The sequence below is a fragment of the Pygoscelis adeliae genome, unplaced genomic scaffold (assembly GCF_000699105.1).
Source record: "Pygoscelis adeliae isolate BGI_AS28 unplaced genomic scaffold, ASM69910v1 Scaffold472, whole genome shotgun sequence".
Lineage (NCBI taxonomy): Eukaryota > Metazoa > Chordata > Aves > Sphenisciformes > Spheniscidae > Pygoscelis > Pygoscelis adeliae.
In genome coordinates, this window is record NW_008824239.1 from 172,654 (window position 1) to 187,679 (window position 15,026).

The following is a 15,026-nucleotide window of genomic DNA, read 5'->3' on the forward strand; positions in this document are numbered from 1 at the left end:
TCCTTAGCCACTAAAGCAAGCTATATATATTTTTCCTCAAAAGGTCAGTGCAGGTAGTACAGAAAGGCTTTAGTCGTCTACGTCCAAACTCAGCAAGCAGCTTTCCATGCAGCCCCACTTTTGTCTTGTCATTTTATTAGGTACCTTCCCCGTTCTACCACAGTTTAAAAACAATATGGTGACCGAGGCAATTTATGGATCTTTTTATTACTGGCACATTTTATCTGGAAACAGGTCATAAATACAAGTTAATGATTAAAGTGTAGGAATGAACGCCCTCTAGATTGCTGGATGTGTTAACACTTTCCAGGTAGTGCCGTGCATTACCTTTGCTCAGTATCTTTCTTGAGAAAACCGTTGTTGCTTTGTTTTCTAATTTCATTCTTTCACTTATTTTACTGTGCTACATTTTAAGGGCTGTTTAGGACTTTTATGAACGCTGGTAGCAGTCCACTTGTGTTGCATTCGGAAGCCTTAACTCGTTCCCATTTATTCCTCCTCTTACTCCACTGCCGTCTAAGTCTAGCTGCACAGTCACTTTGACTCAGCACAGTTTTGTTCACTGCCAAAAGAGGCAGTGCAGACCTCCCACTGCCTTCTGTGCTTGCATCATTCATGAGGCAACACAAAATGGTTAAGGAAAGCTTATATGCTAGAAATCGGGACAGAACCTTTCTTTTCTTCTTGTTTGAGTCATTTTAGCTAAGCCAGTTTCCTGATCCAGTTGATGGTGTGAGACTGTAGTGCTGGCACAAGGGAGAAAGTGGGACTGAGCAGTTGGTTTTTGGGGGAGAAAGTGGTCAGTCTTTAGTCAAGCCAGGATGACTGTTCCTTTTAGCAGCAGCATGGATTTAGTCCAGTTTATGCTGTAGTTGCACAGTCATCTTAAATTCAAGTTAAATGAATAGAGGAACAGTGTACCTCTCTTCCCTTTCACCCAGCTTCTGTTTCCAAATGTTGTTTCCTTTTGTGGTCTAGCTTCGAGCAGCTGCCTGTCTGTATTCCTGTATTCTTAGATTTCTAAGTAGTGGCCGCTTGACATTCTGGGGAAAAAAAAAATCACTGGATAATTCCAGCATCAGGCAGGTACTCTGTTGGTGTCAAGCATATCTTTTTCAGTCATCCAGCTGTGGTTTTAATGAGCATAGGATGTTCCCAATCCTTTTTCATCCTTGGTATTAAGAACTTACACTTTAGGTGATAGTTTAGGTGTTTAGTTTCTCCTCAGTTGGTCTTACGTCTTTGCCTTCTGTCTTAAAGAGCCCTTTAGTGTTAAAAATCTTCTCTTTATGTAGAACTGAAGTTAAGACTCATATTTGTTCTGCAATATGAGATTCTTATTATAAGTCAGGGAGGAGTTTTTAACCAAATATACTTGCAGTTCATTGCTGAACCCTTTCCAGCTGCCTGATGCCATTTTTATTTGAGTTGGGGAGGGCAGAACTACGGCAATAGAGCAAAAGTTGTACCATGGCTGTGTAAAGAAGATAATGCTGTCTCCCCAGCCTGAATCCAGGCACTGCTTCCATGGATTTGGTTGGACTCCCAGTTTTGTGCAAGAGTTTCTTTCAGAATACCTTGTCTTTTATGATCTGAAATTTTTTTGAAGTATGACCTTACTTTATTTTGCATTAAGATTACTGCTGACAAAAGAAACCTGTTTTACTGTCCAAGGCAAGCTATAAACTGGAGTTACCTACATTAGTTATTAGTCACTGTTTCTGTGAGCTTTCTCAATGGCTTTATATTCTTTTAGGTCACTGACAGAAGTAGTGGAATAGGCTAAAATGCATTCCTGTTTAACCTGTGCAGGTTTACGGTGCTGCCTCAGCCCTTCCTCAGTTGGACACCCTGAAAACACATTTCCATGCTGACTCCAAAAGCTAGGAGGAAGCAATCTGCATTTAATGAGATGCTTTGTGTATCTCTCTCCTTGCATGGCTGAGCACTTTTACTTTTTCTTACAAGGTAGCTCAGTGGCTCAATTTGTTTGTACAAGGATGGAAAATAAGGATTTTTAGAACATTCTGCCCTCTTTGTGGAAATTAATTTGTTCCCCAAGCCAGTTGTGATTAACTTACAGGATTGTTATTGAACAAATCGGAATATAGGAGGACCCCGAGCTTATTTCCTGTGTATCTCCTATCTCCATGCTTGGTGTAAAGTCAAAAGAAAACTTACAAAGCAAAGACATCTAAAGGAAACTGTTTTTTATTGGAATCTTCTCTAGCTTTCCTCTGGCAGCTTTGGCTAAACTTTCCCATTATGTGCTGAGAGTCTGGCTAGTTCATGGGTGTTGCTGCTCTCCATCTTCTTTATCCTTTATGCTTCCCCCTGCTGCTTCACTGCTTGTTTACTTTATAAGGGAGGGAGCAGTGGGAGTTTGCAGCAGCGATAGTCAGGGGTTGAGTGCCTCGTATCCTGTTTGCTGGCTGTCGACAGTGCCGCCACGTGCCGATTCTGCTGTTCATTCCATAGGTGCGTGTCCTGCTCTTAGGGAGTTGGTCAGGAAGTCTCTGGGCTGATGGAAAGGTGAAGTTGCACAGTGGGAGATGGATGTGGTGTTTTTACAGCCTGCTGAAAGCAGCAGCCAGCATTTAGAGAATCCATACTAAGATAAGAGATTGCATTGAATACCACATACTGTTCCTCTTCTGCTTTCTTATGCTTTGGGGGATGTTCTACATGGAAATCAAACGCAGCCTCATAATTATCCCTTGTGCATATTGATCTGCTGCTGAAACAAAATTATACTTTGGCCAGACTGGAGATCCTCAAATGAGAGGATCCACTCCAAAGCTGGGACAAAGGCTGTAGAGAAAACTTGGTGGCACACTGATCTGATATTAAACTTAATTATATGGTCTTGTAGCTCATTTAATGCAGACAGGCAAAGAAAAAAACCACCAACCTTGAACCATTATTCCCTGATGCCTGTGCAGTTGATAATATGAACCATATTTTTGTAACAGCAAGGCATGTATTCGCAAGAAGTGATTTTGAGTATTTTAGGTAGAATTGTATTATTGGAGGTAAGGAATATGCCATAAATATTTCAAAGTGCCTCAAAGGATTATTTTTATACAGTACTCCAGTATGAGATGGTATTATACAGCTTCATATTATACACCAGCAAATCCAGCCTCTTTATATTTCCCTTGTATTTTTTTCTTTACTTTTGTTTCTGGAGTTGGTTTGTATGGCCTTGTGTTTTCCCCCTCTTGCTAGCTCCGAGACTTTTGCACGCTCTTTAAAACAAAGTCTCGAACTCAGTCTTTTCTATAAGCCTTTCCTTCTTGCCCTTCTACAAAACATACTAGCTATGCTAGAACCAGAAGTGGTTTCTCTCCTTGCTGCATGCTAGAGACTGAATTGCATAATCTTTAGCAATGCGGCTGACTGTACCGTTTACACTTGCATAAACTCTTCAGGGATTTGTTTCTTTTTAAAAGTTTGATGCTATTCAGAGAGAATATTTATATTAAAAAATACGGTAGGGAATATAATAAGGATTAAAAATATCTTTCCCGAATTCTATTATCTGAAATAAATTCTTTTTTTTTGGTGGGCAAGGTTAAAACTGAGTATTTATTCGGCACCCAATAGTGGTCAGTTAAAAGAAGAGTTCCAACTGTTCCTTTTGACAAAATAGATTTTTATTGCACTGTGAAATAAAACAAAAAGTATAGCACAGCATGGCTCTTACTTTTAACAATAAAACTAAAATATATTTTTGCTTTCTAAATTATTTCTAAATTTTGCCTCTTGTTTTCCTCAGTATTTGGAGTTTTTATACTGTGCATGATAGAGGAGAGCTGCTGAGCTTGCAAATAACTGACTTGAAATTGATTTGAATAATTCTGCTTTTTTGGCTTTTTGTACCTAATCAGAATTGATGTGACTGAAGTGCAAATCTTCATAATAATCATGCATTTACTGGCAGTGATTGGAGGACCACCTTTTTGGCAATCTCTGGTAATTTTGTTCATGTTCTTATTTTATCCTTTTTAATAATCTAGTAGACACCTGGAAGAACTACCTGCAAATAGTAGCACAGTTTAATTTGTGAGGGGAAGGTCTCACTTTTCCTCATAAATGGAAATGTATATTCTTGAGTATAGATCACATGGCAATAACTGTGCATTCTGGTTTCACCAGAGTTATTAAAACAAGGTATTATTTTGTATCTTGTGTTTGCAGGTAGAAAGTTCTCAAACGTTGCACAAACTTAAATGTACCTTCAGTGAAGTCCAGCTTCCTTTGAGAGAGCTGGCCAAAACTTGAATGAATTTCATGCAACAAGCTAGATCAGCCACAGAGGAGTACTAAATTGGATTGAGGATATAGGGGAAACTTCTGGAGAGCAGTTGGTAACCATCAGTAGATAACTTGGCCTGAATGTGGCTGACAACTCTTATCTGTATGGGGAAAAAAATTATTATGTGTTGGTTTATTTTTTCCTCATTTTTTTTTTAGCAGTGAGCATCCTAATTAAGGAAGCTGACTATCATGGGCTGGCTGTGTATAGATTCTGCATATGTTATATAGGCTTGCCAGGCCATGTCAGCTGGCAGTTTATGGGCTGTCGTTGACTTTGTTTGTGTTATTGAAGCTATGTTGGGCTGTTGAAATAGCATTGCCTGGAGAAAAGCATATATATGCATACATAAATATAACAAATTTCTGGAAATAACATCTAAAGCACTGATTTCCTGGAAGGGTTTCCTTCCTGAACATTGATCTTTGTGTATTTGATAAACGCAGTTCTTAAGCTGGATAAAGAAATCTTGATTTGCAATAAAACCAAGAGATGGTCAAAAATTACTGAAATATGTCACCCCAAATTGATGACTTTCTAATCTGCTTCATAACTAGAGAAATGAACCCTCTAACATTGTAGAGACTATCTAGAAAAAGGAGCTAACCTTGGCTATCCCCGTTCTGCTATGTGTGCTTTCGGGCTTAAAAAACCCCCCCCCCCCACCCACCCCCCCCAATTAATTATGTAAACTGCAAAGTAAATACCATCTAAAGAGAATGACTGTGAATAGAACTAATTCTAAAAAACTGAGGCTACAAGTCAGCTTATTGGTGCCAAACTTTTCCAGAGAGATTAGTGTGGCCAGCATCCCCATGCAGCTATTATTCTGCATTACAAATAGGGATTTTCCAATTCATGTTCTCAGTTTCCTTTTTCGCTTTTTAAAAAAGGGGGAAAAAATGCTGCCACAGCAACCTCTGGCACAATTCAGTGCAAGGTGATGTTTGTGTGAGCTTAGAAATTGTTCTCTTGTGTTAGTAAATAACTTAAATAGCCCTTTTAAATAACCTGTTAAATAAACCCTTTCAGCAAAATCTTGAAATCTATTAAGTTCTGGGTTGCAGCAGCATTTGGCTAAGTCAGCTCCCAAAAGATTAAACTATTTTGAAGTCCAGTGTTGGATTAATGGAGGCATTTCTCCAGAGAACAAAATTGATCAGGTTTCCCATGACAACTAGGAATTTTCCTTTTTTCATTCAACTTGTGAGATTTTGTGTTTATCTAGAGATAAATGTTATTTACTACTTGCAGAGCAAAATATATCACGCAGCCTCTCCTTACCCCGCTCCCCTCCCCAATCCTCTAATACTTTATGTGACAGCAAAATTGGTGGTTTGGTATTTTTGGTTTGTTTCTCTCTGGGGGGAAAAATAATGGAATAAAATGTGATTGTACACTCAAACATTCCACTTTCTTATGCTAACATGCAAAAAGCAAAACAATCTGAATAGGCTCAATGCAGAATTGTGTATTTTGTCAATTGTTGCTTTCATTAGCTTTCTCTTTCTGTGAAATGGTGTGTACCTGTACTGGCTTCCTTCTTTCTGTCAGTGTAGATTCTCTTTAAAGCGTGTTAAAATGCTGTTCTGCAAGGCTTCTGGAGCTCGGTAATTTCTGGTGGATGGTGAGTATGACTGAGATCCTCACTTGGAAAATGTGAGTAAAGTGAGCAAGCTTAGGTGCAACTTGTTTGATGCATTGATTATATAGAGGGTTTTTTCTATTTGAAGTGAGAAGTGCTGTAATTGCTTGAGTTTTATTCTATAATGTAATCTTTAAAAGCATAAACACTTCATGAATGTAAAGCAAGCTTGGTTTTGACCGGCTGTGAGTTGTTATTCCTCTTGCAGATGTGACTGAAGCATACATGCATACAGCTCTGAACTACAGCTGGGATCCAGCCTTGTGAGAAGGACTTGCAGAGGACTATGAGTTGCCCAGCTGGTTGTGGTATTTGTGACTAGGAGCTAACCAAGAAGAGTTTCTGGAGGGAGTGCCTCTGTGTCCACTTACGGATGCGTAGTCTCTTGCTGTTCACTGCTGCTTCCCTGAGCCCTTAGCTGTGCTCTTTTCCTGACTCTTTTTTTTTAAATCCCAATTCATGCTGCACAAAACTCTGATGGCATCTAGTTTGGACGCCTGACATTAATTTTATGGCAAATGATTCTGGATTTGCTTTAATCCAGGGTCTGGCAAGTGCTCATTAACCCATTCTTTGCCTGCTGCCACTTGTTTTTATTAACATGCATGTGTCTTTCCCAGACAAAATTTGGAATGCTCCCTTTACCAGGTTGTATCTGTATTCAGAAGCTTTCTGTGCAGTGTAGCCTTTCTCTTGTAATCAACTTCAAAGGCTTTAACAGGGAACATAATTTACCTGCAAAAGATTTGGCTTGTGATACTGCTCTGCATTACTGACATAGTCTTGTGAAGTTCTGCATGCATCTGACTTCTGGTGAAACCCATGCAATTACCAGCAAGGTCAGAATAATTGCGTGGACTGTAGTGATATATGGAATACCAGACAAGGAAATCTTGTGGCTTGCCTCGTAGCGTGCTCTTACTTAAAAAGTCAGGGGCTGCAATGCCATTTTGTAGGAAGATTTGAGTACGACTCCCTCTCTCCCTTTACTCAGATATTTTTTCTTTTTTCCTCCGTGCTATTTGCTTGCCTCTGCTGCTTCCAACTTTCGGCCTTGCTGCTTCCATTTTGTATGCAAAGCAATATAGCAGGTGCTGCTTTTTTATACCTCTCCTTTGACTTTCCTCTGCCAAATTTCTGTATGTAGCTTTGTTTTCCGTTAATTATTTTTGCCAGATAAGTGCAGTCTTAATACCTATCACTGATGCAGGTATCAGTGGAAGCAAAAAGGAGAGTGTTAATAAAGCATAACTAGCCAAACTGCATGTTATAACAGTGTGGTTTCATCTTTCTGCCTTTCCTGAGCATCATTCTCAGATGTGCTGGTAGTAGTCTGGACTTCATGGAGTATTTTTCCTGGCAAGCTCCCCTTGTCTTTAGGAAATGTCAAGCTTATTGTCTTTTGACCCCTGTATGATGCTTGCCATTTTTTTTTCTTCTTCTTCCTGTATAAGGGCAAATTCACCCCACTCTTTAAATACCAAAGTATTGTTACTGAAGCAGAGGGCAGCACAGGTGCCTTCCTTTATAAGACTGAGGAGAAACCTTCAGAAGTCCTGTGCCTTGTAACATTAATGAATGATTACAGTTAACACTTCAGTCTGTGGCAATGTATGCCTTTCATTTACTTGTCGTTATTCTTTCTTTACTATCTTCCAGAAAATGTTTTTTGGCTTAACAATGCAGCCTGAGCAAGGGAGAAATATGTTTGAGTGTCATGAAACTATGCCAGCCGGCCAGAAGCCTGCAGGGCAGTGATTTAGAGAAGTGGTCTGGATGCTCATCTGTAAGAGCAAGGCACGAAGGGTTAAAGCTGGCTCTGCCTCTTAATTGATGGAGAGATTAAGTTATTGAATGCAATAGAAAACAAATGATCTTTACCTGCTGAAAGCTACACTGAGAGAGTAATTGAAGAAAAATAGAAACAGCTTGACCTCATTTGAGCTTCTGTATGTAGTTGGACTCCTTGCTCTTGGGGAGCCAAGTGTGTTTACACAGTTGAGTGCTATGACTGCAGTTCCTGAATTAGGAGCCCGTGAAGATTTTTTTGTAATTGTATAGATAAAGTTGGGAAGCTTTGGGTAGTTCTCTCTAAACACTTGCTTCCATAACATATTTGCTGTGGTTTATTTTGAACTCTTTCTTCACTTCTAGTTTATCCTGTTCTGCTTGAAACACTACTGTTAAAAAATGAAGAAAACTACTGCCTTTCTTTCAAAGCTGCCTGTGCTCACTTTTCACTTCTTTAGCAACCTCACTGCTTGCTATCCTAGGCTCACTGACTCTGAGATGACTTGTCTGATCTGTTTGCTTCCCTTGTCTTGCCCATAAGGTAGTATCCAGTTTCTTAAGGGGCTTTGTTTAATCAACTCCAGTGGCTCTTGCTTTGCCCAGTTTGATCTTGGGCTGCAGCTGTGAGTTTTACAACCAGCTTCAGAAAAGATGACTGATGCATTTCTCTTCCATGTGATAGCTGGGTGATTTAGCTAGCAAGTTCTTGGTTTCTGTCTGCTTTTGATGGCTCTTTTCAGGTAACTGAAGATAAGTCCAACTTTATGGGAAGCTTGATGGAAGGATTATTGGAAAAATACATATTTCTCTGCCTTGTAGAAATTTAAATCTCTGTATAGCAGAGAAAGAAAAGGACGTGTGGTGTTGGGAAGTGGAGTGTTTGAGTGCACCAGAAGTATTAAGCCCAATTTTAGTTTGCTTGTGTGTATTTTAACTTCTTGTCTCTCTTCCATTAAGATTCCAATACTGAATATTCAGGTGAAAATATTCCCAGCTCTCTGTACTGTCGCAGGAACCATATTCTCCTGTACAAACTACTTTGGTGTGATCTTCACAGGTGGAGTTGGCAAAAATGGATCCACTATAGCAGTAAGTACTTTGTTCTGCTAGTTACTTTTCAGCACTCTGTGGCTTTTCAGCCATGCCTTTAGTTTTTATTTAAGATTAATACCTCCTACATGTGAAATATTTTCCTTTCAGTTCCTTGCTGGCTTGGTAAAAACAAATTAATAATGTCTGCGTGAGAATAATAGCTTTAGGAGTCGAGAGTTTTAAAATTTGAGTTATTAAAAGTGCTCATGGTACTTTGATATTTGCTTTTTAATTAATCCTATAAAACAGGTTATACAAATGCACACACCCCCAAAGAGTTCATAGAAAAGTCCGATGCAAAAATCCATTCAGAATGAAGTTTGTCAGGAAGATTGGTTATGGTTTTGATCCTTCTAAAAGATCTGTATTATTCATATTACCTGTGAAAAAAGTTCAGGTGGCGGCATCTGCACAAGTACCTTCTGTTCCAGTGAAAATGATGACTGATTCTGGAGCCCCGGGAGTTTTCCAAAAAGCAATCCTATACTGGCCTAATAATTAGTTCCTACCTACAAGGCTGTTTTAGTTGCTTTCTAGCTGGCAATGAAAAAGCAATAGAAGTATTGTCTCCTGTCACTTGCTAACAGCGTCAGCCACTGCCTGTGTGACAAGTGTCAGAACTGCGTGCTTCTTGCTCCCTAAAACCTTATTTTCTCCCCCAGCACAAGAAAGGTTCAACCACATTCTCAGCTGATGCTCACTCAAGTTTCACCACACTTTGTTACTGTGTTAGTACCAGTGTTCAGAAAGACATGTTTTTAATGTGATTTTAGTTAGAAACCACCCGTTGCATACCACGTGAGCGTTTGGCTTATTGAGGCTTCTTTGCAACATGTACACTTTGTTAACCTAACGCTTTAACTTTAATCTCACTGTAGGGAACGAGCGTCCTTTCACCTTTTCTTCATATTGGGTCAGTGATTGCATTAGCTGCAATGATCTACAAGAAATCTGCTGTGCAGCTCTTTGAAAGGCATCCCTGCTTATATATACTTACTTTTGGTTTTGTATCTGCTAAGATAACAAATAAACTAGTGGTAAGTGTGCCAGAACCTTCGAGTTTCTCGTTATTACAGTAAAACGTTTTGTAGATTTTAAAGTTCTCTGGTTATTCCATTGACTGACTTGCATCTGTTTGTGTACTGAAGTGATACTCATGCTTTACTTATCTTCAGTAGCTTGGAGGTGCAGCGGAGCCTTTCTTCTGTTTGAAAGGGGAGTGGTAAACCTCAAGCTAATGCCATGGTTACACAGTCAGTGCCAGTACAGCTTAGAGTTGCCAGAGTTCTGTTTCTCCCCCTTTCCCAGCTGTTCATTCACATTTTTGCAGCGTATTTGTGCGCATGGGTGATGAGCTGGGCAGGAACAGAGGTGGCTGAAACCCCCTCCGATGCAGGTGCAGAGGGGAGGAAAGTTTGGGAGAAGGAGAGAAGGTGACAGAGCTGCTGAGGTTTGGAATAGTTGCTCAGGGTTTAACTTAATCAATTGGAGAGAAACAGTTGTTAAAATTATTAACGGGTTTGTACGAGGGAACAGATGGCAATGCTATGAGGAGAGGAGCCCCTGTTGAATAGAGAGTGAATGAGGGATTAAACAGCTGCTGCCCCACACCATCTCAGGTCTGTAGGCACATGATGCGTTGCCACATGAGCTGGATCAGTGTTGGACATAACTCGCAATGGAAAAAAGTTTTTCTTACCAAGACCAGTTTACTACACAGTCACATCAACAGTTGTGCTGGTAAAAGTGAGGATGTGGTGTAGGACAGCCTCTGTGCGTGTGGGGGAGGGTGGGAAGGTCACATTTGGGCATGAAAAGGCATGATCATCAAATTGTAACCAGAGCGAGGTGGTGATCCTTATGGGACGTGAACAAATAGGTGGAGTGGGAAGAACACCAAGGGTCTCTGATTTTTAAAGATCTAGCAGCTCTGGTTTCCAGGCTCAACTAAACCTTGAAGTTTACCAGTCTACTTCCATTTTACTGTTTTGTTTCTGGCAGGAGGAAAAGTTTGCGGGCTGGAAAATGTGTTAGGTTTTTTCCTGTAGCTACATTCTTTGTTCTAATAAAAGATACTTCTCTGCAAACCTTGCATCTCATATAGCTGTAGACTTTCATGGTTAAAACAGTATTGCTGCTGCTACTTACGTACTCAATATATCTTACAGTAATGTGGCTTGAACTGTAACTGTTTTGGTTTTGTGTATTCTGAAATCACTCTACCTTGGCTGGTGTATGTTTATTTCTTAAACTTCCTTTTTTTTTAATGTAGGTTGCACACATGACCAAGAGCGAAATGCACCTGCACGACACAGCATTCATAGGCCCAGCACTGTTGTTTCTGGACCAGTATTTTAACAGCTTTATTGATGAGTACATTGTACTCTGGATTGCCCTGGTAAGTATGGGCTCGCTTGTCAGTAATCATCGCAAGCATTTGCGTGCTCTTTTTCACAAATATTGTTTGTGTTGGTTGAGCCTAGCTGACTCACCTAGGGGGTGATGGGACTGGGAACCTACTTTACTGAGTTGATTTTAGATAGAGCTCATGCAAACAGAGGTAAACATGGTTTCCTTGGTGCATAGTTTAAACAGTTTTAAAGTAATGTAGCAAATAATCAAAGATTAGAGTAGAATATTTTGAAGATTTGTGGTGATGTCTTATTAGCAAGGGAATATATTATGTGCAGTGCAGGTGTAGTATGGCTGTGCCTTAAGCTCCTGAAAGCATGTACCTCTGTCATTGCTGGCAGCACCCATTAGGAAAAAATATCTTGAGTTAAACTCATATGCGCTTATCAAGCACTCAAGCGTTATCTACCGAAACACAGTGTTAACCTTTTAATAAAATTGGTATTTTATGTATGGTTATCACCATTCAGAGTTAATGGGGCATTTCACAGTATCTGTATAGCTACTATAGCTGTTTTCCCCTCTCTGACTCTAGAATTAAGAGTCTGTATTCTTACAAAGCTGGAAGAAAGCCCGGCATGCCTAGAAACTCTTCGCTGAGTGATTATTCTTAGAGTTGGAGATTTAGTTCATGAAAAAAGGCCCCGAGTGCTTTTACTCTGAAGTATGTGGGTGGTGTTACACTCTTGTGTTATACTCTATGATAACATAGGTCTAAATGGGTGTAATTTTTTTCTCTTGGCAGATCTTTTCTCTCTTTGATTTGCTTCGATACTGTGTCAGTGTGTGCAATCAGATTGCTGCCCATCTGCACATCCACGTATTCCGAATCAAGTCCTCATCCACACATTCTAATCACCATTAGTAAACGGGGAGTCACCATAAGGAGAAATAAGAAAGAGTGGGTTTTCTACATGAACGGCTGTGAAGATATGTAGGAGACTAAGGCAAAAAGCAGATAAGAACAAAGTAATTTATAATAATCAATGTTGTATAACTTTTATTCTTTGTTATCAGTAACACTCCTTAACTAGTCTCCTGCCTGAGACAGTGAATTCCGAGTACACCCTAGTCAACTCTACATGTAGTCAACTCTGTTGGTTCAAAGCCCGGGAAAGCATGCAGGGAGTAATGCTCTGTCTTTGTAATTACCTTGATTACAAAATAATCTATATATGGTGAATGGATCCCCAACAACTGAAGTTTCTAATGTAGTATAATTACAGCTGCAGTACGACTTGCTTTTAATTTTAATATTTCATCATCTCTTAGTGAAATACTTGTTTAGTGTTCACCTGAAATTTATTTACTAAAGACCTGAGCTGGTAAAAACAGAGATATCGCACTAGCTTGTGTAGCTGAAGCAGCTGTCAAGGTTTGAATCCAGACTGATGTGGTTCTTTTGCTTATGCATTGCTGATAAAGCAGTTTCTTGCTAAAGAATGATGCGTTGAACAGGGTTCTGCAAGTGGAAGGGATGACCGGCATGCAAAATAGTGTGGTATCTTTTGTCAATTAATTTTATTTTTTTAAATAAACATTATCTAAAAAGACAACTTATTTCTCAATTTTCTTCAGTGGAAAGACTATAAAAAGAAAATTTTACTCTTTACTTTTTTATGTATAAAACTTAAGCAAAATTTCCTTTCTGCTCTTAATAAATAAGAATTCTGAGAGCAACAGTTGTCTTCAGATGTGTGTGTTGCTCTGTCCTACTTAGACTTAGGAAGTACAATCCTGCCTGCTATTTAGGAAGCAGTTTTCTAATGCTTTTATATGTATAGTGTTGTCATTCCAGGATCTCCAAGAGCTTTCTCTGCTACATAATGCAGTAAGTTTGGGGTGTGGTGTTTTTGTTGTTGCTGCTTTAATACCATTTTAAATGTGGTGAACTGCATCTGGGAGGCTAAGTTAGATTTAATGGAGTGTTTAATTGCATGGTAGTGAAGTGCTGCAATGTGTGCCACAGGCCCTGGCATCGAGGGGAACTTCAGACCCTGAACAAGTGCCTAGGCTTGCTGTACGGAGCAAAGGGAGTGTCTCCAGAGCAGGATCTGCCAGGGCTGTCAGGGAGCTGCTTGGGAGACAGTTGGTGGGGAATGCTAGGAGCCTGGTGGCGGAAATCCTAGCCCTCTGGCCGTGAAGCATCTCGCTCAAGATGGTAAGAAAATGCCTCTGTCTACTGGGAACCCAGAGCCACAGCAGTACCTGAAGACAACTGCACGTGTCTCCTCTCTGAAGGAATTAATCACAAGCTCACTTTTAAAAAAAAAAAAAACCAAACCAAAACCCCCCCCCCCCCCAAAAGCCCAACAACAATAAATCAAAACCACACTTCACCACGGGAAGTGGTGACATGTATTTCCTGTGATACCCTAGAGATTAGAAAACGTGCTCAGGAAATGGAGAGAAAATTTAGTTCTTTCAGTGACTGGAGAGCTCTTAAACCCCTTCTTCCACCTCCCTGGGACAGTACCCAGTGTCAGGCTATCATGGGCAGGGAGGTCAGTCTTCCTAAGTTCTGTCCTTGCAGAGACACAGGACTGCTTGGGCTAGAGAGAGAACACAGGAGGAGCATGGCTCTAGTTTAGTTGTTGAAGTGTTTGTCTCTGCGAGGAAAGAACCAGGGCTGGCCCCTGTTTGAGATGTTGCAGGAAGTGGAACTGAGGTGCTGACTTCTCCAGCCGAGCATTTAGCACGTGGGCGTGCTCTGTCTTGTCTTCTCTGGGTGGAAGAGTTTTGATTCCTTCCTGCGGGGTGATACCGTTTCAACAAGTGAGTTGGAGGTCATGCCTCGGGATTGGGGCACTGGGGAAAGAGGTATGTCTTCAGGATGAGGAGAAATTTATGTAGGCTTCCCCACTTCGCCCTTGAACTTCCAGCCATTTGCATGCTTGTGAGCAGCTATTTTATGGCAAGCGCAGCTGAGGGCTCTTTGGGGGACCCCTGTGGGTTTGTACTGGGGATTCCCAAAGGGTCCCTGCCAGGCTGAAGCCTGAGGGAGAGTTTGGTTCCCACATCCTGACCAGATACCTGGGCCACAGCTCTTAAGTGTCCTGAAATGTTATGGTCCCAGTGTCTTGATATTGGGAGCATCTCCAGTGTGCAAGGTGGCAGCTGTCTCTTTAGTATCACAGTTTTAGGTACAACTGGAATTTAGATAACTAATTTAACTGTATTCAGGTGGGTGAAGGTCAGATCTAGATAGTCTAGCCTCTGCTGCTGCCCTTCAAGTGGTGAGCAAGACAAAGTCTGCAAGGCAAAAGACTGGAAGGATTTTAAGGTGCTGAGGGCCTGTCTCCCCTTCCACAAACCATGTGTTTCTTTTCATCAGCATGAAATGGGTGCAAAACTCGGTTGGAAAGTCCCTTCCTGGAGCGTAGGTGGTTTTCTAGAGCTGCAAACAAGGAGAATCATGCTCTCGGTCTTCAGGGTTTTAAGATTTAAGCTGCTCCAAATAACTTGTCATTGATACTGGTGAAGAACTGCAGTCTTTAAAGGGTTGTCTAGGACCAAACTTTCATTTATGAAACGTGTCTAAGCTAAAGCCTGTTGGTGTTCAGGAAATGCATTAGGGTACCTTTTCCTCGCCTTTTCACTACCTGGAAGTTTGAGTGACCTCTGTGTTCAGCCAGCCAGGAAAAAATTCCCATTTCTATCCTGATAAAGCCTCAGTGTTATCAGGGAATAGTTACTGCTGGTAATCCCAGCCATATGAAGTGTTGCTATGGGTATAGGTATTGTATAAATGCCTGTAATAAATAATGG

The 15,026-nt window shown here is 40.5% G+C and overlaps 1 protein-coding gene across 2 annotated transcripts in view; it reads left to right on the forward strand.

Annotated features, from left to right (window-relative positions):
* Positions 1-12,936, forward strand: part of CEPT1 (choline/ethanolamine phosphotransferase 1) — a 32,255-nt gene extending 19,319 nt beyond the window's left edge. For both annotated transcript variants that reach the window (XM_009335097.1, XM_009335098.1), the window contains exons 6-9: positions 8,712-8,843; positions 9,725-9,883; positions 11,119-11,244; positions 12,004-12,936. In XM_009335097.1, the coding sequence (XP_009333372.1) occupies positions 8,712-8,843; positions 9,725-9,883; positions 11,119-11,244; positions 12,004-12,123 (537 nt within the window). In that variant the 3' untranslated portion in view covers positions 12,124-12,936. The remainder of the gene's footprint in view (positions 1-8,711; positions 8,844-9,724; positions 9,884-11,118; positions 11,245-12,003) is intronic.
* Positions 12,937-15,026: the final 2,090 nt, after the last annotated feature.